General features: G+C 43.4%; 1 protein-coding gene across 1 annotated transcript in view; it reads left to right on the top strand.

The window, feature by feature from the left end:
• rfx3 (regulatory factor X, 3 (influences HLA class II expression)) overlaps positions 1 to 26,495 on the top strand; it is a 371,090-nt gene that overhangs the window by 230,729 nt on the left and 113,866 nt on the right. The window contains exon 5 of the mRNA XM_067983285.1: positions 14,677 to 14,935. Within this exon, the coding sequence (XP_067839386.1) occupies positions 14,677 to 14,935 (259 nt within the window). The remainder of the gene's footprint in view (positions 1 to 14,676; positions 14,936 to 26,495) is intronic.

The following is a 26,495-nucleotide window of genomic DNA, read 5'->3' as shown; positions in this document are numbered from 1 at the left end:
TTTGGTAGAACTAATATGTTTCCATTACTTGTGGCTCAGCAAGTTTATCTGTCAGGAGAGCCTTTAGTTCTTAATTTCAGCCAGAGAAGTTTTAAAGATGGCTGGTGTAGAAAATGAAAATATCTACAGGGGTATTCCTCTGAGGAAGGGATTAAGCGATATTGGTGACACATAGTGGAGGGAACTCTGCTTGTGCTGTGCTGAGAGTTTGTGCTGTGTTAAGAGGATTTGATGATATTGCAAAAAAATGGAGATGTGTACCATGTATACTGATGTTTCTCACCTTCAGCAAAAAGGTTCACAAAAAAGGAAAGATATACCTGCAGTTTATTATCAGAAATGTTTTGTCCAGCATGTATTGTATACAGATAATTTTAAGAAATTCAAGGAATGCCTGTGTATATGCACACAGTTTCCAGCTATGTTTACCTGGTATGTACTGTAATAAATTGGATAGCCAGGTACTGAAGGATAGAATACTAGAGTCTGGCCTTCAGTTGCTTCCAAGTCTTTATTCACAGAGAGCCACATTACCCACCATGCACCCACTGGATAAGCTGTCATATAAATGGATACAAGAGTCCCCAATTGATATGCACCACCTGAATACAATTAATACTAATTGATATATATCATATGGATACAATTAACATGTACTCGGGTGATGACATAAAACAGATGAGTGCTCAGCATTTCCAATTTTTCCCACAGGTGTCAATTTAAGCAGAGAACTTGGTAAAAAGTGGAAACATCTGAAAATTCAATAATTTGACGTTTTTCATTTAATTTTATTGTGTATTTTAGGTAGAATCATAGAAAATTTAGGGCACAGAAGGAGGCCATTCAGCCCACCATGTCCGCGCCGGCTGAAAATGAGTCACCCAGCCTAATACCATTTTCCAGCATTTGATCGGTAGCCTTGTAGGTCACGGCACTTCAAGTGCACATCCAGGTACTTTTTCAATGAGTTGAGGGTTTCTGCCTCTACCACCCTTTCAGGCAGTGAGTTCCAGACCCCCACCACCCTCTGGGTGAAAAAGCTTTTCCGCAGCTCCCCTCTAATCCTTCCACCAATCACTTTAAATCTATGCCCCCTGGTTAGTGACCTCTCTGCTAAGGTCATTCCTATCCACTCTATCTAGGCCCCTCATAATTTTGTACACCTCAATGAAATCACCCCTCAGCCTCCTCTGTTCCAAAGAGAACAACCCCAGCCTATCCAACCTTTCCCTTAGCTAAAATTCTCCAGTCCTGGTAACGTCCTCATAAATCTCCTCTGTACCCTCTCTAGTTCAATTACATCCTTCCTGTAATGTGGTGACCAGAATTGTGCACAGTACTCTAGCTGTGGCCTAACCAGTGTTTTACACAATTCCAGCATAACCTCCCTTCTCTTGTACTCTATGTCTCGGCTAATAAAGGAAAGTATTCCACATGCCTTCTTAAGCACCTTTTCTACCTATCCTTCTACTTTCAGGGATCTGTGGACATGCACTCCAAGGTCCCTCACTTCCTCTACACTTTTCAGTATCCTCCCATTTATTGTATACTCCCTTGCCTTTGTTTGCCTTCCCCAAATGCATTACCTCACACTTCTCCGGATTGAATTCCATTTGCTACTTTTCTGCCCACCTGACCAGTCCATTGATATCTTCCTGCAGTCTATAGCTTTCCTCCACACTATCAACCACACTGCCAATTTTTGTATCACCTGCAAACTTCTTAATCATGCCCTCTACATTTATGTCTAAATCATTGATATATATCACAAAAAGCAAGGGACCTAGTACTGAGCCCTGTGGAACCCCACTGGAAAAAGCCTTCCAGTCACAAAAACACCTGTCGATCATTACCCTTTGCTTCCTGCCACTGAGCCAATTTTGGATCCAACTTGCCACTCTCCCTTGGATCCCATGGGCTTGTACTTTTTTGACCAGTCTGCCATGTGGGACCTTGTCAAAAGCCTTGCTAAAATCCATGTAGGCTACATCAAATGCACTACCCTCATCGACACTCCTTGTTACCTCCTCAAAAAATTCAATCAAGTTAGTCAGACACGACCTTCCCTTAACAAATCCATGCTGACTGTCCATGATTACACCGTGCCTTTCTAAGTGACAGTTTATCCTGTCCCTCAGAATTGATTCCAATAATTTGCCCACCACCGAGGTTAGACTGAGTGGCCTGTAATTACTTGGTCTATCCCTCGCTCCCTTTTTAAACAACGGTACAACGTTAGCAGTCCTCCTATCCTCCGGCACCATGCCTGTATCCAGTGAAGACTGGAAAGTGATGATCAGAGCCTCCGCTGTTTCCTCCCTTGCTTCTTTTAACAGTCTAGGATACATTTCATCCAGCTCTGGTGATTTATCTACGTTCAAAGATGCTAATCCTCTTAATACTTCCTCTCTCACTAAGTGTATCCCATCCAATATTTCACACTCCTCCTCCTTAACTACAATGTCTGCATCGTCCCTCTCTTTTGTGAAGACAGACACAAAGTATTCATTAAGAACCATACCAACATCTTCTGCTTCCACACATAGGTTACCCTTTTGGTCTCTAATAGGCCCTACTCTTTCCTTAGTTATCCTCTTGCTCTTAAGGTACAAAATGAAAATTTATTTTATCCTTTCAGCCCTCTCCCAAAGCAAAACAAAACTTCCAAAAATAATACCTGAAAAAAAATCATTTCTTCAAGATGCATATAAAAGTATGAAGTGTTAGCTGATTAGTAATTAATCAACCTTGATTAATGTACTCTGCTCCAAGTGTTTATGGCACCTCGTGAACCAGCTTGCTTTCTAGATACAGGGCACCACATTAATCAACAACTCAGTAACTGAGGTTGAACAGTAGAGACTTCAGTGGATTGATTAAAAATCTGCTTTTGTTGCTCTGATCATTCTCTTGACTAAACAAACAACTGTTTTTAAGCAAGTAGAATATATAGTAAAACTGGTTGCATTGCAGTGCTTAAAGATAAAGTCCCTCGTAAGAGACTGTTAGTTAAAGTTGAAGCTCATGGAATTGAGGGCAAATTGTTGACCTGGTTAGGAAATTGGCTGAGCGGCAAGAGAGTAGGGATAATGGGCAGGTACTCAAATTGGCAGGATGTGATTAGTGGTGTCCCACAGGGATCTGTGTTGGGGCCTCAACTATACACTGTATTTATTAACGACTTAGATGACAGGAGAGAGAGCCACATATCCAAGTTTGCCAATGACACAAAGATAGGCAGCATTGTAAGCAGTGTAGATGGAAGCATAAAATTACAGAGATATTAATAGATTAAGTGATGGACAAAACTGCGGCAAATCAATTTCAATTTGGCAAGTGTGAGGTCATCCGCTTTGAACCTAAAAAGGATAGATCAGAGTACTTTCTAAATGGTGAAAAGTTCAAAACAGTGGAGGTCCAAAGAGACTTAGGGGTCCATGTGCATAGATCATTAAAGTGTCATGGACAGATACAGAAAATAATCAAAAAGGCTAGTGGAATGCTGGCCTTTATATGTAGAGGAATGGAATACAAGGAGGTAGAAGTTATGCTACAGCTATACAAAGCCTTGGTTAAACCACACCTGGAGTACTGTGTTCAGTTCTGGGCACCGCACCTTAGGAAGGATATATTGGCCTTGGAGGGAGTGCAGTGTAGTTTTACTAGAATAATACCTGGACTCCAAGGTTTAAATTATGAGAAGAGATTACACAAACTAGGGTTGCATTCCATGGAATTTAGAAGATTAAGGGGTGATTTGACTGAAGTTTTCAAGATATTAAGGGGAGCTGATTGGGTAGATAGAGAGAAACTATTTCCACTGGTTGGGGAGTCAAAGCCTCGGGGATGTCGCCTAAAAATTAGATCCAGGACTTTCAGGATTGAAGCTAGGAAACACTCCTACATGCAAAGGGTGGTAGAAGTTTGGAACTCTCTTCCGCAAACGGCAGTTGATGCGAGCTCAATTGTTAATTTTAAATCTGAGATTGATAGATTTTTGTTAATCAAAGGTATTAAGGGATATGGGGCTAAGGTGGGTATAAGGAGTTAGGTCATAGATCAGCCATGATCTCATGGAATGGCGGAACAGACTCAAGGGGCTAAATGGCCTACTCCTGTTCCTATCTTCTGATGTTCCTATCAGATTTGACCTTGTCATAGATATTAAATTTAGTGCTGACGTGCATATATATATAAACGCATACAATGCAAAAAAAATTCTAATCTAAAATCAGTTTTGCTTATTATATTCTATATGGACAATTTTCCTAATGTGCAAGAAGACAGTGGATGCCAGCGCCTGCCCACTAACTAATAATCCTTAAATCTTTTGAGGGGGCAGGTGGTTTGAATGGATGTGGGCTCATTCTAAGAGGAAGTTGCTTCATCTGTCCCTTCTGTTGCCATAGCCCTGGCACTGGACACTCTAGCAGGGTGACCAGTACCTGGATGAAACCTCTGTCTGATTCCCTACATCAGAGAGGACGTGGCCAGGAGAGGAGAGGACTCCCAGCACACAAGGTTAAGGGAGGCATACTGGCTGCCCAGCCAGCGGAAATGGAATTCACCTGAGGGTTCAGGCTTGGGTACCCACCTGGACCCCCGAAGAAATGAACAAGCTGCAAGTAAGACCTTAAAAAGATGGCTGATATGGCCTTATAATTTTTTTACCCAGTGCCTGTGAGGCAGCAGCTAACGGCAGGCTTCTGCCAGAATACATCCCCGCTCCCCAGACGATTGCCCATATTAGCACGGGCCAGTATATTACTTGCAAGTATCTTGTGGCACTGCTCGTGTTAACTCGGAGGAGATAATTGATAAACTAACCAAACTTAGGGAGGATATAACCCCTGGTCTAGGTGGATTGCATCCACACGTATTAAAAGAAGTTAGGGAAGAGATAGCAGAGGCACTATTACATATATATATATATATATATGTAAATTCATTAGGAAAGGGAATAGTGCCAGAAGACTGGCAGACAGCTGATGTTATTCCTATATTTAAAAAGGGAGATAGGACAAGTCCAGGTAACTATAGACCAGTTAGCTTAACACGGTGATAGGAAAGATATTGGAATCTTTACTCAAAGATATAATAGAAAAACATCTAGAAACTGCAAATATAATAAAAAGAGTAGTCAGCACGGATTTCAGAAGGGAATGTTATGCTTGACCAACCTTATTGAATTCTTTGAAGAAGTAACCGAAAGAGTAGACAAGGGTAAACTAGCAGGTGTAATATATTTGGATTTTCAAAAGGCCTTCAGTACGGTACCACATTGTAGACTCATGACTAAGGTCAGAGCATGTGAAGTAAGGGGACAAGTAGCAGAATGGATAACAAGCTAGCTACAAAACAGAAAACAGAGAGTAGCGGTTAAGGGTAGCTACTCAGACTGGCAAAAGGTGGGAAGTGGTGTTCCACAGGGATCAGTGCTGGGACCACTGTTGTTCACAATTTACATTAATGATTTGGACTCAGGAATTGGAGGTACAATTTCAGAATTTGCAAATGTCACCTAATTGGGGGGGGGGTGGTGTAGTTAATACAAAGGAAGAATGTGTCAAAATGCAAGAAGACATTAATAAGTTTGCAGAATAGGTGTAAAATTGGCAAATGAATTTCAATATAGATAAGTATATTATCTATATAGTGGTGCATTTTGGTAGGAAGCTCGACACCATCCAGGACAAAGCAGCCCGTTTGATTGGTACCCCATCCACCTCCTTAAACATTCACTCCCTTACCACCGGCGCACAGTGGCTGCAGTGTGTACCATCCACAGGATGCACTGCAGCAACATGTCAAGGCTTCTTCGACAGCACCTGCCAAACCCGCGACCTCTACCACCTAGAAGGACAAGAGCAGCAAGCACATGGGAACAACATAAGAACATAAGAAATAGGAGCAGGAGTAGGCCAATCAGCCCCTCGAGCCTGCTCCACCATTCAATAAGATCATGGCTGATCTGATCCTAACCTCAAATCTAAATTCATGTCCAATTTCCTGCCCGCTCCCCGTAACCCCTAATTCCCTTTACTTCTAGGAAACTGTCTATTTCTGTTTTAAATTTATTTAATGATGTAGCTTCCACAGCTTCCTGGGGCAGCAAATTCCACAGACCTACTACCCTCTGAGTGAAGAAGTTTCTCCTCATCTCAGTTTTGAAAGAGCCGCCCCTTATTCTAAGATTATGCCCCCTAGTTCTAGTTCAACACCACCTGCACATTCCCCTCCAAGTCACACACCATCACACTTGGAAATATATCGCCGTTCCTTCATTGTCGCTGGGTCAAAATCCTGGAACTCCCTACCTAACAGCACTGCGGGAGAACCTTCACCATACGGACTGCAGCGGTTCAAGGAGGCGGCTCACCACCATCTTCCCATGAACGAATAAAAAAAAATAAGGAGGCCACATACTGCTTGGATAATAAAAGTCCAAATGGGTTAGAGGAGCAAAGGGATCTGGGGGTACAGATACACAAATCACTAAAAGTAGCGACGTGGGTTAATAAGGCCAAAAAAAGGCAAACCAAGCACTGGGGTTCATTTCTAGAGGGATATAATTGAAAAGCAGGGAACTTATGTTAAACTTGTACAGAACCTTGATTGGACCACACTTGGAATACTGTGCACAGTTCTGCTCTCCACATTATAAAAAGGATATAGAGGCACTGGAGAAGATGGAAAAATGATTCACAAGGATGACACCACAACTGAGAGGTTATATTTATCAGGAAAGGCTGAACAGGCTGGGGCTCTTTTCTCTAGAAAAAAGAAGGCTGAGCGTTGATAAGAGGTCTTTAAGATAATGAAAGGATTTGATAGGGTAGACGTAAAGAAAATGTTTCCACTTGTGGGGGAGTCTAAAACTAGAGGTCATCAATGTAAGATAGTCACTAATAAATCCAATAGGGAATTCAGGAGAAACTTCTTTACCCAAAGAGTGGTAAGAATGTAGAACATAGTACCACAAGGAGTAGTTGAGGCAAATATCATAAATACATTTAAAGGGAAGCTAGATAAGCATCCAAGGGAGAAAAGAACAGAGGAGTATGCTGATAGGATTAGATGAAGTAGGGAGGGAGGAGGTTCCTGTGGAGCATAAACGCTGGCATAGACCAGTTGTGTCGAATGGCCTGTTTCTGTGCTGTAGACTCGATGTAACTCAGAGGATGTGCTGTTCTATAAGGGCAGGAAACTTATTCCATATCAACGAGAATGTAGATGTGTGATCCCTTAAGCTTTGATGCTCTAAGTGCTCTGTATTTTTGAAATTAATTGTGGGTTAACACAAAATTAGGTTAGAAACAAAGGAACAGGAGTAGCTATTCAGCCCCTCAAGCCTGTTCCTCCATTCAATTACCTCATGGCTGATCTGTACCTCAACTCCATTTATACCGCCTTTGTTCCATATCACTTCATACCCTGACAGAAATCTATTGATCTCAGTATTGAAAATTTCAATTAACCCAGCATCAACAGCATTTTGGGGAAGCTAGTTTCAGAGTTCCACTACCCTTTGTGTGAAGAAGTGCTTCTTGATTTCACTCCTAAATGGCTTAGCTCTAATTTGAAGATGATGTCCTCTTGTTCTGGATTCCCCCACCACGCTACAGGTCAGGGAAAGCAAGGAAGGACAAGTTAGAGCTGGAATGCCAGAATGTCTCCAACAGGTTTGAAGTACTGGCTTCCTGTGGGGAGGATCAGGACTCTGGGCAGGACTGTCAAATGGATTATAATAGCATCAAAAAACATGAGATGCTCAAGAGGGGGGTAGAGAGATTAGTAACTCAGTTAGGAAAACAGTAGCAACAGGAGACTCGACAGTTAGAGGGATGGCTGCTACCTGTTGCAGTCCGGACTGAGAGCCCCAGATTCTTTGTTGCCTCCCAGGGAACATTTTGGAATGACTGGAAAAGATTTTGGAAGAGGAAGGAGAGCAGCCAGTCATCGTTGGTGCCATCGGTACAGGAAAGGAAAGGCCTGAAGTCCTGCAAGAGAAGATTAGGATGCAGGTTTAGGAGCAGGATTTCAAGGGTGATAATCTCTGGATTACTGTCCTAGCCAACTGCTAGAATAGGAAAAGATCGGAAAATTAGGGCACTCAAAATGTGGCTAAGGGGGTAGAAGAGGGTTTCTGTTTTATGGAGCATCGGCAGTTCTGGGGAGGATGGGAATTTTTCCGTAAGGATAGGCTACATCTGAACAGGAAGGCTGCTATTTTACTGACAAAAAGGATAAATAGGGCAGTGAAGTAAATAGGGAAGTGAAGTTAAGCCAGGAATGAAGGAAGGTAGGGGAAATGGAAGTGACCAGAAAAAGCAACTGGAAAAAGTTGAAATAGATGAGGTTAATGTTCAAATATTAAAGAACAATTTGGCATGCAGAAGGAACACAAGGACAAGAGGAGGAAAATCAAATCAACCAGTTATAAACAGGGAAAAGACTGAGATAACGGATTACGGTGTTAGCTTGAAAGAAATAGTGGAGGCCCCAGAAATTACAATTTAAGGTTTCTATTGATTGTGAATGTGTGCTGGAGGACTGGACAGTGGCCAACATAATAATAACAACAACAACTACTTGTATTTACATAGCACCTTTAACATTGTAAAAGGTCCCAAGGCACTTCACAGGAGCGTTATCAAACTAAATTTGACACCAAGCCACATAAGGAGGTATTAGGATAGGTGAGCAAAAGCTTGGTCAAAGAGATAGGTTTTAAGGAGCATCTTAAAGGAGGAGAGAGAGGTAGCGGGGCGGAGAGGTTTAAGGTGGGAATTCCAGAGCTTAGGGCCTGGGCAGCTGAAGGCACGGCTGCGGATGGTAGAGCAATTAAAATCGGGGATATGCAAGAGGCAAGAATTGGAGGAGCGCAGAGATCTTGGAGGGTTGTAGGGGTGGAGGAGGTTACAGAGATAGGGAGGGGTGAGGCCATGGAGGGATTTGAAAATAAGGATGAGAATTTTAAAATCAAGGCGTTCCCGGACCGGGAGCCAATGTAGGTCAGCGAGCACAGGGGTGATGGATGAACGGGGCTTGGTACGAGTTAGGATACGGGCAGCCGAGTTTTGGAAGAGCTCAAGTTTATGGACGGTGGAAGAGGGGAGGCCAGCCAGGAGAGCATTGTAATAGTGCAGTCTGGAGGTAACAACGGCATGGATGAGGGTTTCAGCAGAAGATGAGCTGAGGCAGGGGAGGAGACGGGTAATGCTACGGAGGTGGAAGTAGGCAGTCTTGGTGATGCAACGGATATGTGGTCGGAAGTTCATCCCAGGGTCAAATAGGACGTCAAGGTTGCGAACAGTCTGGTTCAGCCTCAGACAGTGGTCAGGAAGGGGGATGGAGTCAGTGGCTAGGGAACGAAATTTGGATCAGGGACCAAAAACAACGGCTTTGGTCTTCTCAATATTTAGTTGAAGGAAATTTTTGCTCATCCAGTACTGGATATCAGACAACCAATGTGACAAATGAGAGACAGTGGAGGGGCCGAGGGAGGTCGTTGTGAGGTAGAGCTGGGTGTCGTCAGTGTACATGTGGAATCTGACGTTGTGTTTTTGGATGATGTCACCAAGGGGCAGCATGTAGATGAGAAATAGGAGGGGGCTAAGGATAGATCCTTGGGGGACTCCAGAGATAACGGTGCGGGAGCGGGAAGAGAAGCCATTGCAGGTGATTCTCTGGCTACGACTGGATAGATAAGAATGGAATGATAAGAATGCAGACGAGCGCAGTCCCACCCAGCTGGACGACGGAAGATAGGCATTGGAGGAGGATGGTATGGTCAACCATGTAAAAGGCTGCAGACAGGTTGAGAAGAGATAGTTACCATTATCACAGTCACATAGGATGTCATTTGTGACATTGATAAGGGCTGTTTCAGTACTGTGGCAGGGGCGGAAACCTGATTGGAGGAATTCAAACATGGAGTTGCGAGAAAAATGGGCACGGATTTGGGAGGCAACAACACGTTCAAGGACTTTGGAGAGGAAAAGGGGGTTGGAGATGGGGTGGTAGTTTGCAACGACAGAGGGTTCAAGGGTGGTTTTTTTTTTAGGAGAGGTGTGATGATGGCAGATTTGAAGGGGAGGGGTACAGTACCTGAGGAGAGGGAATCGTTAACAATATCAGCCAACATGGGGGCCAGGAAGGGAAGTTGAGTGGTCAGCAGTTTAGTGGAATAGGGTCGAAGGAGCAGGAGGTGGGCCTCATGATCAAGATGTGCTCGGAGAGGGTATGAGGGGAGACAGGAGAGAAACTAGAGAAAGATGCGAATTCAGGGCTAGGGCGGGGGGGGATCCATTATCAAAAGGGGAGCGCTAACCCAGATAATTACAGGCCTGTTCACTGAACATCTGTGGTGGAGAAAATTCTCTAATTAAAGATGAAATTACTAAATATCTATATGAAGAGAAAACAAGGAGGAGCAGCCAACATGGATTTCAGAAAGGAAGATCGTGCTTGACAAGCCTGATAAAGTTCTTTGAGGAGGTGGATGGGGGAAAGGCAGTGGATGTGGCATGCGTGGACTTACCGAAAGCCTTTGACAAGGTACCACCAGGAGACTATTGGAGAAGATTAAGGGTAATAAATTAGGGGAAGGGAAGAAATTGGATTAAAACTGGTCAGAAAGGAGGAAACAGAGTGTAGGAGTTAAGGACAGTTTCTCAGTGAATGGAAGTGGGTAGTAGTGTCCCACTGGGTTCTGTTCTTGGACTGCTTCTGTTTACTGTGTACATCAATGATTTGGATACAAGGCTAGAAAGGACGGTGTCAAATTTGCAGGCAATACTAAAATTGAAGACTTAGTAAACAATTCTGAAGACCAAAGAAAGCTGTAAGGGATATTGATAAGATAGTGGAATGAGCAAAAAAAATTGGTAGATGGAATTCAATGCCGTTAAGTGTGAGTAAGTTAAGTAAAAGAAATAAAGCTAATAATTATACTTTGAATGGAGGAAGGCTAGGTAATGTGGAAGAGCAGAGGGATTTGGCGGTTGAGGTTCACAAGACATTAAAAGGAGCACCTCAACTGGATGAGACCATTAAAAAAAATCTAATAACAAGAGGTATAGAATATTAAAGGATTGACATGTAATGGTGAATTTATATAAAACCTTAATAATATCACAGTTGGAGCACTATGCAGTTTTGGACTTCACACTATGAATGACGTTGAATAATGGAGGAAACAATGCAAATTCACCAGGATGCTGTCTGGTATGAAGGAATATAAAGATGAAGAAAGACTTGAAGAACTGTAGCTGTTCTTTTGTTCGAACAGAGGAGATTAGGGAATAATTTGATAGAGGTGTTTAAAATTATGATAAGATTTGAAAGAGTAGATAGAAACTGACTGTTTCCAGTGGTTGAGGGGTGTAGAATGCGTGGACAATAGATGTAAGATTAAATATAGGACCGAGTGCAAGGGAAACCTCTTTACACAGGTTTGTGAGGCTATGGAATGCACTAACAGAGTTAGTGATCGAGGCAGCGAATATGTCAGCATTTAAGAATAGATTAGATACGTGGTTGAGGGGGATAAAGGGAAATGGGATTAGATGATCGTGTGGAGGATAAACACCAACAAGGACTGGTTGAGCCGAATAGGCTGTTTCTGTGTTGTAATTTCTATATAATGTCCATTTCTTCCTTCGAAAATTTTGCTATAGACAACCGTGAGGAGTAGTTGCCAGACATTTCTTAGTGTCCCCCTACACGTTAGGTACAATCCCCACCAGCATGGGGAAATTTAAGATATTTATTTATATACATTTGTATGCAACAACAACAACTGAATTTATGTAACGCCTTTAACGTACTAAAACATCCCAAGGCACTTTATCGAACAAAATTTGACACAGAGGAGATATTAGGACAGGTGACCATAAGCTTGGTCAAAGAGAGAGGTTTTAAGGAGCGCCTTAAAGGAGAGAGAGGGAGAGCGATTTAGGAAAGGAATTCTAGAGCTTAGGGCCTAGGCAGCTGAAGGCACGGCTGCCAATGATGGAGCAAAAAAAATTGAGGATACGCAAGAGGCCAGAATTGGAGGAGTGCAGAGATCTCGGAGGGTTGTAGAGCTGGAGGAGGTTACAGAGATAGGGAGGGGCGAGGCCATGGAGGGATTTGAAAACAAGGATGAGAATTTTAAAATCAAGCCATTACTGGACCAGGAACCAATGTAGGTCAGCGAGCACAGGGATGATGGGTGAACAGGACTTGGTGCGAGTTAGGATAGGGGCAGCAGAGTTTTGGATGAGCTCAAGTTTACAAAGGGTGCAAGGTGGGAGGCCAGCCAGGAGAGCGTTGGAATAGTCAAGTCTAGAGGTAACAAAGGTATGAATGAGGGTTTCAGAAGCAGATGAGCTGAGGCAGAGGCAGAGAAGGGCTATGTTATGGAGGTGGAAGTAGGCCGTCTTGGGGATGGAGAGGATATGGAGTTGGGAGCTCAGCTCAGGATGCCAAGGTTGAGAATGGTCTGGTTCAGCCTCAGATAGTGGCTAGGGAGAGGGATGGTGTCGGTGGCTAGGGAACAGAGTTTGTGGCAGGGACCGAAGACAGTGGTCTCCCCAATATTTAGTTGGAGGAAATTTCTGCTCATCCAATACTGGATGTCGCACAAGCAGCAGGTTATGATTGACTTGATACAAACAACAACTTGCAACTATATAGCACCTTTAACGTAGTAAAACGTTCAAAGCACTTCACGGGAGCATAATCAGACAAGCATCTGAATATCCAAACTTCAACACAATCTTGCAAAAATGCTGAATTTTCCAAACATCACAGATAACGGATAAAAATACGATGACATTTCATCCTGGTGTTACCACTGAAAGGCATGATAGTAAACTATCTTAATAAGACTGTTTTGCATGATATTGCCCAGTGAATGGATTTAGTGTTAGTGCATCTATAGCATATGAATTCCCATTGCTAATCTAATAAAGTCATTTCTGTATAGAACAATTTGTGCAACATTAAAGTCTGGAAGAATAGTGTTAGAAGCTGGAGAATTTTATGCACTTTCCCAAATAGGTTTAGCTCCAGTGCATCATGAGATGTGAGCAGAGAACAAGAAGTGTAATTTGAAGAAGCATACTGAGCTCACCCTTGACATTTAAACTGAGACTATTATTAGAGTCAGTAGAGGAGAAGTCATTGGATCCTTAAAGCACTGACAGCAAGGATAGAGGACTAAATGAGCCAAAAGAAAATGAAAAAAACTCATAGTTGTTATATTGAGAGTTTAACTCCAGGAGACATGAAATAAATTTTCAACAGTGGCTTAGCAAATTTGGCAGACAGAACTGAAAATTGAACTCCTGAATTTAGCTTTCTATATACACTGTTTGTCCAGACAATAAATAATTTGACAGCCTTGTGCTCAGGTGGCTTGTTAGCTCCATGTTATTGCTTTTTCTGCCACCATGACCTGTATTCAATTCCTAGTTTGGCTTAATTGATGCGGATCGCATGAAAATTGAGTTTGATGATTTTCAACTTGAATCATGTTGTTCATGCACACATACAAACATATGATGATATGCATTAACTAACACAGTTACTGACCACTGATCATTTTCTTGTGATAAACCCACACTGGTTATTGGTCCCTCAAAAGATCAGCTGTGCCTCACAATTGGATTATGTAGTTCTCAATTGATAGGGAAGGAAGCAACAACTAGGAATAGTTCCGTGGATGATATATTTCCTTGTTGTTCATTACAGATGTCAAGAATAACTTTCCCAACAATAAAACTATACATTTTAAAAAGTTATAGACTCAGTAATATTGCTTTGTACCCAAATGGCCAATTAGTTTCACAAAGTGAACCATTCTTGATTTTTCCCCTGATGTTACTCCTTGTTAATATTGCAGTGTTGTCTATCTTGTAACTTAAGGTAAAATCAAGTAAATAGATTACATCCTTATTTCAATATTGTTTTTCCTAGTAAAACTTCTATACATAACACCTGTTCAAAAATCTGGTGTACAAGATGCAACTTTATGCATATTTTATTTCTATATTTAAAAGGGATAAAACACGAAGAAAGTTTCTTCTTGTACACCAGATCTGTTTAATAAGTTTACAATCATCTAGAATCGCTGTACATTGATCAGAAATATTAAGATGATTTGTGAGTGAACTTCAAACAGGTAGAATCATTGTTACTTGATGTAAAAAGTTTGATTTATCTTTTTATTATGTAACATTGGAGGAGAAGGCAAAATGTAACATAGTTCACTGTACTGGCTGCCAGCTTGATGTGAAGTTCTCAAAATATAAGATTGATTCCTTGTTAATTACTGCTCAATCTTTGCTATGCTAAGAACTTCTGTAATTTTTTTCTGCAGATGTTTGCTATTGTTAACTTACGTTTAAAGAAATATAGATTAATATTACTGAACAATATGTGCTTTTAAATCCTGTAGTGCAAACTACAGTTTTATGTCATGATGTGGCTTACAGGTTGACAACCTCATAACCCATATTGTCTCAGTAAAATATTCAGATAAAAGATCATATTTAGATACCAGCTTGTAGTTTTTATCAGTTTATTTAAAAGTATCTATTGATCTCCCTTCTTTCTCCTGTCGAAGGTACTGTATAAAGATCTGCCAATATAAGAATAATAAACTTTGCTTTTAATTTTTTTCCTCAGCCGATCAACTACCTATCCCTACTCCGAGGCACAAATGTACAGCCAGAACACAGGGGGAACATATTTCGATTCCCAAGGAAACTCTGCCCAGGTGACAACAGTGGTCTCGTCTCACAACATGGTAGGCACTGGCGGCATTCCAATGGGCGTCACAGGCGGTCAGATAATCAGCAGCTCAGGGGGTGCCTATCTTATAGGCGGGTCAATGGATGGATCCAATCACCCAGTCAGCCACACAACACGTGCTTCTCCAGCCACAGTAAGTACTTGCAGAATAAAATGCAGTACAGTTTGGCTTCCTTCAAATTTTAATTCAGATTATGTTAATTGTGTTGTTTTCATATGAATCTTTATGAACTGGGGACCAAGGCTGATCTATCCAAAAACAGGCACTAATACATATGTAATTACGGTTTTCCTGATAGAAATGGACAGAGGAAAGCTATGGTTTGATTCTTCACTTGATTTAAATGCATATCTTAATTTTTCTTATTCATTTGTGTTTTACAAAAAAAATAAAAAAGCACAATTTATGATATTTACCTGACACACAGTATACCCTGCAGCTCATCGGTGCTTATTTTAGCTACATTTAAACATATAGGAGTGGAAATTGCAAAGCGCCAGCCCACCAGCGGGAACAATGCCTGCACCAGAATAGGTAGGCCTGAGACCCGATCGAAATTGGGCCTCTTCCCTCATTTAAATTAGAGGAAAAAAGGCGATTGGTGGGGGGGGTGGCTGACTTTCAGGACTGCTACTCCTCTCATTGGCAGCCAAGAGGTCGACTGAAAAACCCTGAGTGGGGCAGGCCTGGTACCTGCTCAACTCATTGCTGCCAAATTTACAAAACGGGTCCTTTAACAGGCGTTAGGCCACTAGTTTATACATTCAAGGGACCTAACACCTGTTTTAGGCATCGGCGCAGATTGGGCACAGGCTGTTCCACTGCTAAATTTGTATGCCTTGGGCCCGCTTTACGCCCAGAAAACGGGCACAAAGTATATCAATTTCTACCCCCTACACTACATTTTAATTACATTTATATGTACTGTCAGATCTTTGTGGAGTTGCTCACATTCAAAGATAAACTGTTTTATAATAATAGAGCTTATTCCATGTGGGGATAACATTCAGGCCAGTGATTCACAGTAACTGAATGTCAAATTCCATTTTTATTAAATGATATTCTGAGATTTTTGCTAGTGGTGATTGAATTCCAAAACCCTGTCCATTATCACCCTCCCGAGAGAGTGAGAGAGACACACCCATACATATGTATATTGCATTACCTAGGTATTTAATTTTTGTTCTCTGCTAGTTTTTAAGCTGAGAAAACATAGCATGATGGTATAAAAGATGTATTACTGCAGTTATATATCTGATGTTTAGCAGTAATGGGTAATGAGAGAGTGGGTTTAATTGCACTGTGGATGGCCCTTTGTTTTGATAGCACGAGGAATGGTCCTGGGTTTTAATTGCACTAGTGGACTCTTGGGGGGGAGTTTTAACCCTCAAGAACAGATGGGTTGGGGGCGGGTGGGGAGGTAAAATTTTTAATTGCTCAAACCCGACCCCAACCCTCCCACTTTCGGTTTTAATGGAGGCGGGTCGGGGGATAGGCAACCAATCTGCTCTCAGGAGGCGGGTCGGTCAGTAAAATCATTTAAGGAAGCTGTATGCCTCCATTTTATCTAAATTTTTATTTTCAACCCATGGAGATCGGATTTCCCTGGCCACGGGATTCCCAGCAGGTAAAAGGAGGCGAGAAGGGCCAGATCCATGAGGTAGGTCCTTCTGTTGCACTGCTTGTGGGCCAGGAGGAGCAGGAGTGCTTCCCCGCGGCCCATCAAACTTACCTTTTAGACACCCTGTGATCAGCCGCGCCCCCCCCCCCACTCTCCAAAATGCTCATGCGCCACAACCCCCCAACAATATCCGACATACCCCCCACACACTGTCCGACACTCCCCCTCCCCAAGCTGTCCGACATCCCCCTCACCGCGCACTGTCCGACATCCCCCTCCCCTCGCGCCGTCCGACGTGCCCCACCCCCGGCACGCCGTCCGGCCTGCCCCACCCCCGGCGCGCCGTCCGGCCTGCCCCACCCCCGGCACGCCGTCCAACAAGCCACAATGACTGCCTTCCCCCCCCATAATCCAGTACCCAAAGACCCCGATCATTCCCCTGCTGCTTTCCGGCCCAACAGAAGCATCCAGCCTGTCAATCTCCAATATATAACATTGACTCTGGACCCCATGAAGCCTCATGGCATCAGGTCAAACATGGGCAAGGACATGATTACCACCTACTGCCCTCCCTCAGCTGATGAATCAGTGCTCCTCCATGTTGAGCACTACTTGGAGGAAGCACTGAGGGTAGCAAAGGCACAGAATTTACTCTGGGTGGGGTACTTCAATGTCCATCACCAAGAGTGGCTCGGTAGCACCACTACTGACTGAGCTGGCCGAGTTCTGAAGGGCATAGCTGCCAGACTGGGCCTGCGGCAGGTGGTGAGACGACCAACACGAGGGAAAAACCGACTTGACCTCGTCCTCACCAATCCACCTGTTGCAGATACATCTGTCCATGACAGTATTGGTAGGAGTCACCACTGCACAGTCCTTGTGGAGACGAAGTCCCGTCTTCACACAGAGGACACCGTCCATCATTTTGTGTGGCACTACCACCGTACTCAATGGGATAGATTCAGAACAGAACTAGCAGCTCAAAACTGGGCATCCATGAGGCGCTGTGGGCCATCAGCAGCAGCACAATCTGTAACCTCATGGCCCGGCATATCCCTCCCTCTACCATTACCATCAAGCCAGGGGAGCAACCCTGGTTCAATGAGGAGTGTAGAAGAGCATGCCAGGAGCAGCATCAGGCATACCTAAAAATGAGGTGCCAACCTGGTGAAGCTACAACACAGGACTACATGCATGCTAAACAGCGGAAGCAGCATGATATTGACAGAGCTAAGCGATCCCACAACCAACGGATCAGGTCAAAGCTCTGCAGTCCTGCCACATCCAGTCGTGAATGGTGGTGGACAATTAAACAACTAAAGGGAGAAGGAAGATCCATGGATTTCCCCTTCTCAATCACGTGAGTGCAAAAGACAAGGCTGAAGCATTTGCAATCATCTTCAGCCAGAAGTGCCGAGTGGATGATCCATCTCAGCCTCCTCCCGATATCCCCACCATCACCGAAGCCAGTTTTCAGCCAATTCAATTCACTCCATGTGATATCAAGAAACGGCTGAGTCCACTGGATACAGCAAAGGCTATGGGCTCCAACAACATCCCGGCTGTAGTGCTGAACACTTATGCTCCAGAACTAAACGCGCCTTTAGCCAAGCTGTTCCAGTACAGCTACAACACTGGCATCTACCCGACAAAGTGGAAAATTGCCCAGGTATGTCCTGTCCACAAAAAGCAGGACAAATCCAATCCGGCCAATTACCGCCCCATCAGTCTACTCTCAATCATCAGCAAAGTGATGGGAAGTGTCGTCGACAGTGCTATCAAGTGACACTTACTCACCAATAACATGTTCACCGATGCTCAGTTTGGGTTCCGCCAGGACCATTCGGCTCCAGACCTCATTACAGCCTTGGTCCAAACATGGACAAAAGAGCTGAATTCCAGAGGTGAGGTGAGAGTGATTGCCCTTGGCATCATGGCAGCATTTGACCGAGTGTGGCACCAAGGAGCCCTAGTAAAATTGAAGTCAACAGGAATTGGGGAAAACTCGCCAGTGGCTGGTGTCATACCTAGCACAAAGGAAGATGGTAGTGGTTGTTGGAGGCCAATCATTTCAGCCCCAGGACATCATTGCAGGAGTTCCTCAGGTCAGTGTCCTCAGCCCAACCATCTTCAGGTGCTTCATCAATGACCTTCCCTCCATTGTAAGGTCAGAAGTGGGGCTGTTCGCTGAAGATTGCACAGTATTCAGTTCCATTCGCAACCCCTCAGATAATGAAGTATTCCGTGCCCACATGCAGCAAGACCTGGACAACATCCAGGCTTGGGCTGATAAGTGGCAAGAAACATTCGCGCCAGACAAGTGCCAGGCAATGACCATCTCCAAAAAGAGAGAGTCTAACCACCTTCACTTGACATTCAACGGCATTACCATCGCCGAATTCCCCAATCCCCCATCATCAACATCCTGGGGGACACCATTGACCAGAAACTTAACTGGACCAACCACATAAATACTGTGGCTACAAGAGCAGGTCAGAGGCTGGGTATTCTGCAGCGAGTGACTCACCTCCTGACTCCCCAAAGCCTTTCCATCATCTACAAGGCATAAGTCAGGAGTGTGATGGAATACTCTTTATTTGCCTGGATGAGTGAAGCTCCAACAACATTCAAAAAGCTCAACACCATCCAAGAGCAGGAATTTCTTACTGCTGATATACAATGCCTTGGTGAGACCACATCTGGAGTATTGTGTGCAGTTTTGGTCTCCTTATCTAAGGAAAGATGCCCTTGCCATGGAGGGAGTGCAACGAAGGTTTACCAGACTGATTCCTGGGACGGCAGGACTGACATATGAGGAGAGATTGGGTCGACTAGGCCTATATTCACTAGACTTTAGAAGAATGAGAGGTGACCTCATTGAAACATATAAAATTCTAACGGGACTAGAGAGACTAGATGCAGGGAGGATGTTCCTGTTGGCTGGGGAGTCCAGAACCAGGGGTCACAGTCTCAGGATACAGGGTATGCCATTTAGAACCGAGATGAGGAGAAATTTCTTCACTCAGAGGGTGGTGAACCTGTGGAATTCTGTACCACAGAAGGCAGTGGAGGCCAAGTCATTAGATGTATTCAAGAAAGAGATAGATAGATTTCTTAATGCTAAAGGGATCAAGGGATATGGGGAAAAAACGAGAACAGGGTACTGAGTTAGATGATCAGCCATGATCATTTTGAATGGCGGAGCAGGCCCGAGGAGCCGATTGGCCTACTCTTGCTCCTATTTTCTATGTTTCTATGTTTCGAAGACAAAGCAGCCTGCTTGATTGGCACCCCATCCACCACCTCAAACATTCACTCCCTCCACCACCAGCGCACTGTGGCTGCAGTGTGTACCATCTATAAGGTACACTGCAGCAACTCGCCAAGGCTTCTTCGACAGCATCTCCCAAACCTGCAACCGCTATCACCTATAAGCACATAGGCAGCAGGCACATGGGAACACCAACATCTGCACGTTCCCCTCCAAGTCACACACCATGCTGACTTGGAAATATATCACCATTCCTTCATCGTCGCTGGGTCAAAATCCTGGAACTCCCTACCTAACACCACTGTGGGAGTACCTTCACCAATCAGACTGCAGCGGTTCAAGAAGGCGGCTCACCACCACCTTCTCAAGAGCAGTTAGCGAAGGGCTAGAAATGCTGGCCTTGCCAGCAACGCCCACATCCCACGAATGAATAGAACAAAAACATTAGCTGTACCACCTTATCTGCATTCTCGAGCATAGGTCCAATTTTATGCTGTAGTTATAACATGCAACTCATTACATGCCATTATAGCCATTACATTTTACACAGAATGCATTTTAACTGGTGTTACTTCTTATTTATTGGAACTGAGTCTGTAAAGATTTCAATGCTGATAGGAACTGGATCAATGAAACCAACCAAACCTTTTCAAACTTAGTTGAAGCACAGGCTTGTGTTCAGCAAATTAATGTGATCTATGCATAAGTGGTTGGATACATAATTCTCCTGTGAGCTTTTATGATGTGAGCTCCTGATTTCTGCAAGCAGGAAAGGAGAGAGAGAAAATTGGAGATCATCCAATCAGTGCTTCTCTTGGTACACTTGCACCACTGTACTGCTAAGTGTGTGGCAGGTGGGGAAAAGAATAACACAGCAAAACAACAATTTTTGCTGTGCCGGAGAGTTAAATTGTATCATACTGCCTCAGAGTTCATACACACTGTGAGGAGGTCTGGCCTTAAGCTTATATGGTAATATGGGGTCCACATTAGTTGCTTCATTGACACTGAAAAAATTCAGTTATTCAATGCTATTGTGCATTCTGAGCTGATTATTCAGATTTGTGCTGCTGTTATCCACACAATGTGCAAATAATAAAGTTTATTCAGTGAGACAAAGCATACAAATTATCGTATGATTGACCCAGGTAGAAAAGCAGGTTACCTGGTGCCACAGTGATGAGTCTGAGAACAGAGGAAAGAGAAGCTGCCTGGAGCCAACCTAACATAGTCCAGCCAGTGTTTTTGGTTTAGAGAAATTCGAGCAGTATGTCTTTGGAAAAAAAGTACTGTGAAAAGTGATCACAAACCACTTGATGTCATTTTGAGAAAATGTTTATTTAGTGCGCTCAAAAGGATCTACAGAATGATGTTACAAGACAGACAAGGAGATGTTTCTTGCTGACACTGAGAAAAGCTCATTTAACTCAGTACAGAGCACAACTCCAACAGTGCGCAGCCTGGTGCCTGTACTAAAGATCCCCAGTGGCTGGAGTATCTAGGCTGCTGATGCCAAAAAATGATGCGGGATAACCCTGGACTTGGAGTCGCACTGCTCCCCTTCAACAGCCCCTTCCAGCTTGTAATCACCTTTGAGTGCATTGAGCACTTGCTGAATAGTGAGCGAGCAGGGAGTCTTCATTATAGTTTTTAGTAGCTTCTTAATGCCTTGCCAGATTGGATTAACTTGTGCATGTGGACAGCAGTCACCTAGAAGTCCCACCCCCACTTAAAGCCAGCGAGCCATTACCTAAAAGGGCAATGTATCTCATTGAGATACTTGAAGTACTTAATATTTTGTGCATTGGAACTTCAAAATGAATTTAGCCGTACCTGTTCGGGTTTCACCGCTTCTTAATCATGTCAGGTGAAAGCGGGAGGGAAGGGCCGGATCCATGAGGTGAGTACCTTTATTGCACTGCTTGTGGGCCCGGAGGAGCAGAAGTGCTTTATCCAGGCCCAACATGCACACCTGGCCGACGGGAAGATTTTATTCAAGTGACTGTCTCATAACATCATGGTACTCCCAAGAGGACTATTTCTTTTGCAAAGTTAAGTCACAGCTCAACTGTGTTTGTAGTCAGCAGTTATCTAAAGAGATGCTGCCTGACCTACTGAGTATTTCCAGCATTTTCTGTTTTCAGATTTCCAGCATCCGCAGTATTTTGCCTTTGAGTTATCAAAAGAAGGTTGGGACACATACAGATAGGTTAGCCAAGCCTGAATGTGAGCAAGCTATCTGCAGTTTCTTGCTGCTTCTGATATTCCCATCTCCTTTATGCTCATTTATGAATGAGCTTAAGCTTGCATCTAATTAAAGTAGCAAGTACTTTTGTTGAATTTCTTTCCCTGTGCACTTCAAGATGAGCGATGTGGAACAGCTTTCCATTTTGAATCCAGTATCAACATCAAGTACTCACAGGCCAGGTGCTGAGTGAAGCTCCTTTTTTTTTCATAAAATATACTTTATTCATAGAATTTGCAGCAATACATACAATACAGTTGTCATATCACATTCCAAACGTACACAATACAGATTATACAATTTGCAGGTTACATCAAGTACAGTTCAATGAACACATTGTACATAATTACAGTTCATGACACTCTAGGGTGCCTCGTTGCATTACAGTCAATGCAGATTATTGATTACAGATTCATTACAGGTGCATGACAGATTCATTACAGGTACATTACATCAATTTGAATTTTACATTCTGCCCGAGGGGGGGTTTTCCTGATTGCAGCCCCTCGGTATACAATGGCGGGAAGGCTCTAAACGGTTGCCTTTCTGCTTTAACCCAACCTCAGATGAGCACCCTAATGAATGAACATACTTTCTCATAGCAGCTATCCTTTTTGGTCTGTCTGAATGAGATTTCCAATTTCTTATCAATTTTCTGTGGGTCGTTGCCCTGTAAGAGCTTAGTTAAGAATGCCCAAACTCATTTCATGTAGGACCATTACAAGTGTTAGAGAGTGAACTTCATTCCCTCAGTCTGGAATAAATTCAAACTCAGGCCTCAAAGATGGAAGGGAAATGTGTTAATCCATTTTGTCACCTATAAAGTGGCTTTTTTTTTTCATTATTATTATTTGTAAATTGAAGAATACTATACTTTCTTTTCTTTTATTAATTAGACTTACTCTAACACTTTGAATCCAGCTGATGCTAGGTATCATTGGGAGTGTCAAAAATAACAGTCAGATGACTTCTTCAAACACAGCCTTGAGCATCTTAGGAATTGGAGTCAGGCTGCAGTTTGGAAGCAACAACTGCTCACACAGCCACATTTTGAGCATTTAAAAAAGATACAAAGATTTTAATTAGTAGATTATTGTTGTAACATTAGCAATTGTACCAGTTAAGGAATACCACTGCTTTAATTTTAAGATGATGGTAGAATGACACAGTAGACAGCAGAATGTTTCTCAGTGATTACTAATGAGCTGTGCTAGAGTATCTCCCAGTACAAGTGTAAATGCAGCTAAATATATAATCTCACACTAGATAAGTGGAAGTATATAAATTTAAAGAAATTATCCATTACCACATATAGCATCCATCTATGCCCAGTTTAAAAAGAGTCATGCCTTATCCACCCATAGTGCATAAAACAGCTAGTATTGTTAACCTAAGTACAGAAGAGTGAGAGAGATGAGTCTGGGGCCTGTAAAACTAAATTATGAGATCAGGCTGGCAGAATTGAACTTGCTCTCTTTGGAGAAAAGATTGAGAATGAAGAAATGGCGTAGGGGACACCTATAGCAGAGCGGGGGTGCCGGAGGCCAGTTGTCTAAAGAATATAGACCTCGAGTTCTTTTTACACCCCTTCTGTAACATAAGGCCTGATACAGCGGCAATCGATGCCTGACTGCAGGGCCCACTTTAGGCCCAGATTCAAACTTATGCCTGTACTCAGCAGATGTAGGTATTGCTGGGTGAATCAGAGGTGTATCTTGTGGGATTCCAAGTGGAGCCCAGAAACACCTTCAAACATGCCCCAGACGACTGCTGGGATGTAAGGGGGGACAGAAGTGCCCATCCCCTGGTCAGGATTTCTTGTCCAGTTAAAAAGGTTTTGCCCCAGTCTCTGACCTCCATCAATGAAATTTCACCAGAATTGCCTGGTATACATCACACAATTTCTACCTTTATGTGATTGTTTTTTTACTTGATTAGCTATTCTTTCAATGTAAAATCAGGAAAGAACTTCACATTTGGCCATATTGCTAAATTCTGTTTGAATAGATCAGGTCCTATTTTCTCCCTAGTATGCTGAAAACTAGATACTTTTGCTCACCAAGTAGGTAACCTGTTGTACTGAACAAATAAGAGCTGGAAGGTTCCAGGTTTGATCCTTAATCTATATTGACTTAGCTGATCTGAGTAGCAGGAGTATTGAGAAATGTTACAGTGGCCTTCACACCACTGGACTAGGAAGAGGAAAAATCATGCAAAGTTGCTCCTTCTGATCATTGTCGAATGACTTCTGTTGGAAAGTGCTTTGGGTGAGGGCCCAATCACCCTTTGCTATGATGCTTCTAACTTTGATAAGCTTGCTAACACTAACACTCATTGTCTGAGCTCACAGTTGAAGAATGATCACTTGGATGAGGTATCAGAGTTGCTGGCACCTTTTCACTACACCTCATTGTGAGTCATCACTTTCAGAAGAGGAAATGAGTAAAAAGAAAAAAAAATTGGAGGAGGAAAAAAAGCTATTTGCTTTGATCACAGGCACAAACCCAGGGTTTAATGGTAACAGAGGAAAACATAAGCATCAAACATACAATTTATTCCCTCCTTCCATGCTGCTGGTAGCAGTTAATGCATGGTCAAGGAAAGAGTATCCTCGTCAACATAGGGAAGGAACATTGGACTGAACATCTGAACAATAAAGTTTAAATTGAAAATGAAGATGAAAACGGATTTATTTTCTGTAGAAAGGGTTTGTTCCGATGAAAAAAAACAAATCTAAAAAGCCAACACAAAATGATTGACACTTTCTGATAGGATTCTGGTTTGGTAGTTGAGCCTAAGCACTACCAGATTGTAGATGATTCTTCTGAATCTCCTCATTCTGCCATTGAGCATTGGTTTATACCCTACCTCATTCTGTGTCCTCTGGCATCAAAGTTATTGATACGAATGCAACAGCTGCACCTCCTTCCCTCCAAACCTCTCGGGTTTGATCTTGCCAAAATGCTACCATGCTTTAAGTGGCTCAGTTGGACAAGAATTTCTGACACAATCTCAGGACTCTGCTCTGCAATAAATCTAATGCTCCATTGATGAAAACCTTGGAGCTAAGACAATCTGGGTGCTAAATTGGGCTGTGTAGCGCCCATTGTTTCGGCGCTACACGGCCTCGCCGACATCCAAGATGGCGTCTCGGATGCGCACGCACATTTCCTGCATGATGTGCGCCAGACGCCATCTTGGCATAGGAGTTTGCGCAGGCGCAGATAAAAAAAACTCTGGAATCATGTAAAGTAGGGAGAAAATGGCTTCAATCAGTGTGCAACGCTGATTTAAAGTGATTGACAGCATTTTGGGACTTAAGGTTCAACTCAAAGCACAGTCTTAACCCCGACCATCTGAACGTGTCTTAGAGTGCCTGGAGGGACCCTCCACCGGCGCTGTTTAAAGGGACCATGCAGGATTTACAGGTTAGTGGCTGGATCATTGCCCCTGGCGGCCCAGACATTTGTAACTGTTTTCGGAGGTCTCCTCGACTTCAATACTAGGATGCGGGGACATAGCCTAACATTTAATGCCAGGATGTGCAGGAGTGAAGTTAGGAAATGCTTCTACACGCAAAGGGTGGGAGACATTTGGAACACTCTTCTACAGACGGCAGTTGATGTTAGCTCACTTGTGAATGTTAAATCTGAGATTGATAGATTTCTGTGAACTAAGGGTATTAAGGGACATGGGGCTAAGGCGGGTATATGAAGTTAGGTCACAGGTCCACCATGATCTCGCTGAATGGTGGAACAGGCTCGAGGGGCTAAAGCAACTGCCACTTGCTGCCTCTTGATATGCGCCACTGTCTCCTGCAAGAAAGCGGGATGTGTGCCTGGGTGATGTGCCTGTCATGGTTGAATAGCTGCCGGTGTGTGTGGCCTGTGAGTTGTGGGTCGGCGGCTTGAAACAGTGGTAATGTGTAAGGATGGGAGGAAGTATCTGCTTGGAAGAGTTGAATACTGATGGAAAGAGTTTATTGGTATGTGGGGGATGGGGGGGTGTAGTGCGTGGTGCAGTTGCTCGGCAGACGCCACTTGACAGTTGACCTCACTCACCTTGCTCACTCATGTCAAAGCATTGAACTTCTTCCTACATTGCATCCATGTTCATGATGCTGTGTGCCTGGTATTGACTTCGTCCCCGCTGCTTCCCGCTGTCTTTTGAGTATATGTCTAGAGGATCTCTTGCACCCCCCCCCCCCGCCCCATGGATATAGGATGTTCCTCCTTCTGTCCACCTCTTGCACCCAAGGTCTGTAGTGCATCAGCAGAGAACCTTGGTGCATGCGCTCTCTCAGGCCTGTTATCAACTCAGATCAGCAGATTGGTAAGGTCTGGTGTGCAGATTGGAGGATGTGGGATTTAGTAATGCGCAACCTTTATTCAATGTTTTAACATAACTCATCAATGTGTAAACATAGGGATGGGCTCTGCATCTGTGTTTTACGTGTGCAATGTCTGATATCTGTTCAGACTCCATACAGCCAGTAGACTGTTATTTTCAGCAAATAACAGGTACAAGCTACCTTTAAGAGATTTCTAAGAAACAT

Source organism: Heptranchias perlo, chromosome 4, assembly GCF_035084215.1.
Source record: "Heptranchias perlo isolate sHepPer1 chromosome 4, sHepPer1.hap1, whole genome shotgun sequence".
NCBI lineage: Eukaryota > Metazoa > Chordata > Chondrichthyes > Hexanchiformes > Hexanchidae > Heptranchias > Heptranchias perlo.
This window is presented reverse-complemented; position numbering and strand designations above follow the sequence as displayed.